We start from the raw sequence: 2,800 nt of genomic DNA, 5'->3' as shown, positions 1-2,800 counted from the left end.
GTTGCAGACTGTGGCCGTCGGACATTTGTGCAACGTGTTCCGACTCGGGGTGTCCATGGTTAACAGGATTGTGTTAAGGCATTATCACTGTCGAATGCGATTTGGGTTGCTGTCGATGGATGCACCTTGAACCAGCTCACATTGAGGATAATCGAGCATCTCATGCAAATATTGTCGTCTCCGTGGCAAACTATGTCAAAGACTGCGGGTCCTGCTCGTCCTGCTTAATCTTATAGTGGTTCTTTCCCTTTTTGCCCTTGCGAGGTCTTCGTGCTTCAAAACCCCCCGTTGGACGTAGGATGCTAAAATTTCACAAATGTTTTAGTGCATAGTCCAGCACATCCGGAAATTGCGAGAGGCGGATCGCCTAAGAAGACCAAAAAAAGACGATAAACCGGATCAATGTCCATCCACGTCCACGATCTTCCATCATGGCGAAATGTCCCTAGGTACTACCCGCTAAGGGAGATAACGTTTGCTCTCCTTTTGCTTTTAGGATTGGCGTATGGGCTGTCGGAACCAGCCCTCGATTCTCCAAGTCCAGCTACGGCGGCAAACGCGGGTGTTATCAGTGCCAGGTCCTACTGGACCGGCGCCGGCTCCCAATACTCGGCGTTCTCCTTTGCTAGTAAGGCTGGCATAGGCTCTACATAGCTTCAAAGCACCACCGACCCTGGTCAAGGTGAGCGGCCTTATCCCCAGCTCTGAAGCGGCGAGGATGGTTTCTGACTTCTACTCTTTTCTAGGAAAGGAGGGGCAGGGGTAACTAGACCGATAGCTCAACAGTCGATGCTGTCTTTGTCCCAAGGTGGGTCCAAGGCGGTATGTGGAGCCATTAGCACACTATAAGATACCGCTTTACCGGGCCAACCAAGAAGGAGCTCTCTAACCCCCAACACCTTCCACTAGCCGAATTTCGTCATGCATTCCATTCGTTGACGCGAACACCATCACCGCCAACGCTGTTCCCCCCTTCACTTTTGCCTCGCGACAATGGACGGCTACATTGCTTGCCACGGAATCGCCCTTTCGAAATTGTGTGCACTGTCGTATCATTTCGTGGCTTAACACAACCGACTCGTTGCCGGCATCCACTGTTTGCCCACCATCACCAAGGCAAAAAGACGTCTCCGCAATGCCCGACACACCTCCGACCTCTGAATCGCCGTCGAAGCGCAGATGCGTTCAAGACCCAACGGGTGTATTTGAAGACGATTTGGACCAACAAACCGCCGGCCACATTACCATTTGATCCTGAAAATACCCCCTGCGCTCGTCCTCTGAACATGCCAGCCGCCATCTGTCCCAATTCGCCTTCTCAATCACCAGGCCACTCTGGGAACCCCAGAAAGCGCCGCCTCAGTCCCCTTAGAAAGCATGTCGATCTGAACAGCTTGGTCAAGCCAGTATACATGGAAATGAAAACCGAGGCACAATCCGAGTCCGCGCTTCCCAAAAGCGTGCAAGATTTGTCTGCTCGTCTCGAAGAAATTTCTGAATTCTCTACGGCCATCCTACCACTAGCTGCAAAAGGTGCGCTTCAAGACATGGGCCAGCAGCAATGGCCAGAACATTCCTTCGGCTTCAGCACCGAAGAGGAAGACGAGGTCTCGATTCGAGCGACCCTGCAAGAATTACAAAGGATTACCACCAGTACTTCCATATGTATTCAGGAGGACGCATCCGAAGCGGGCTGGAACCAAGACGTACATGGTCCTCTTCTTAGGCTTGCCACCCAACCTTTTGCCAATGTCCGCGGTATTAATATCACCCAAGCCACCATCCACCCGCATTGGCTCCCACCAATAAAGGCTGGTGCGTGGGCGGTACCGCCGGTATCGTCATCTTCGGCTACATCCTCGGCAACATCCTCGGCTGCGTCCTCGCAACAGAGCTCTCCCCTGTTTCTACAGCAGCCTGGCTCCGGATTTGTGGCCCAGGAAAAAATGGTGGACATGGCCCTGATTCTCAGTCCGGGAGACGAAACACCCCTCGGAAACGGCATTCGGAATGCTGTCACATCAATGTTGTCCTCTGGAGAAAAGACTGTCAACCACAGCGAGTACGGTCCACTTGTGTACAACCCGCTGGGAGTAAATATCAAGACCAAAAGCTACATGAGTGCTGGAGACGGCCGGATCCAGGTGGCCTTGTGGACAGCGGCATGGTTCAACAGGCTGGAGACCTGGGTGTCTTTAGCTTCTGCTATTCACGGCACTAGAGAGCTCAGCATGTTGGAGGCCGTTCCCGTGCTGCTGGTCGAGGGAGCAGAATGGCGCTTGTCATTCTTTTGCAACCGGGGCAGCTCGTTCAGTCTCATGAACAGTATGTTAATAGGTTCTTCTCAATCTTATGTCGGATCCTGTAAGATATTTGCTGCGCTGCGGGTACTCATCCGCTGGATCCAAACAACGTTGAAGACATGGTTTGAAGGGTTGTTTTGTCCGGGACTTGATGAAAATTAGCGGGAGCAGAGATGGGGTTATTCCGCAAGCGGGAGTCTGGTGATAAGTAGTCTCGGATCGTGATGAAACTTGGGTCCTTGTAACAGAACCCACCTTTTCCCAAAAATGGTAGGGCGACTGGGGAAAAAAGCGGGTATTAATTGCATCAAGCCGTATGAGCTGCCGACGCCATGGCGAGAACCATCCAGAACAGCCAACAATCATGGGTGCTTGACGGCAGAATGCATCTGGACATAAGGAAAGCATGGATACAAAGCGTAGATGTTTTCTAGACAATATTTGACCTGTATTCGATCTTGAATTTTGCTATAACGTGTAATTGTGCGAGAAACTTT

General features: G+C 51.6%; 1 protein-coding gene across 1 annotated transcript in view; it reads left to right on the top strand.

The window, feature by feature from the left end:
* Positions 1 to 1,286: 1,286 nt before the first annotated feature.
* Positions 1,287 to 2,800, top strand: part of PpBr36_00002 (uncharacterized protein) — a gene marked incomplete at both ends in the record, with an annotated part of 1,629 nt that continues 115 nt past the window's right edge. Inside the window, one exon of the mRNA XM_029887195.1 lies at positions 1,287 to 2,325. Within this exon, the coding sequence (XP_029752164.1) occupies positions 1,287 to 2,325 (1,039 nt within the window). The remainder of the gene's footprint in view (positions 2,326 to 2,800) is intronic.

Source organism: Pyricularia pennisetigena, chromosome 2, assembly GCF_004337985.1.
Source record: "Pyricularia pennisetigena strain Br36 chromosome 2, whole genome shotgun sequence".
Lineage (NCBI taxonomy): Eukaryota > Fungi > Ascomycota > Sordariomycetes > Magnaporthales > Pyriculariaceae > Pyricularia > Pyricularia pennisetigena.
Note: the sequence above shows the minus strand (reverse complement) of the source record. Positions and strands in the feature narration are given on the sequence as shown.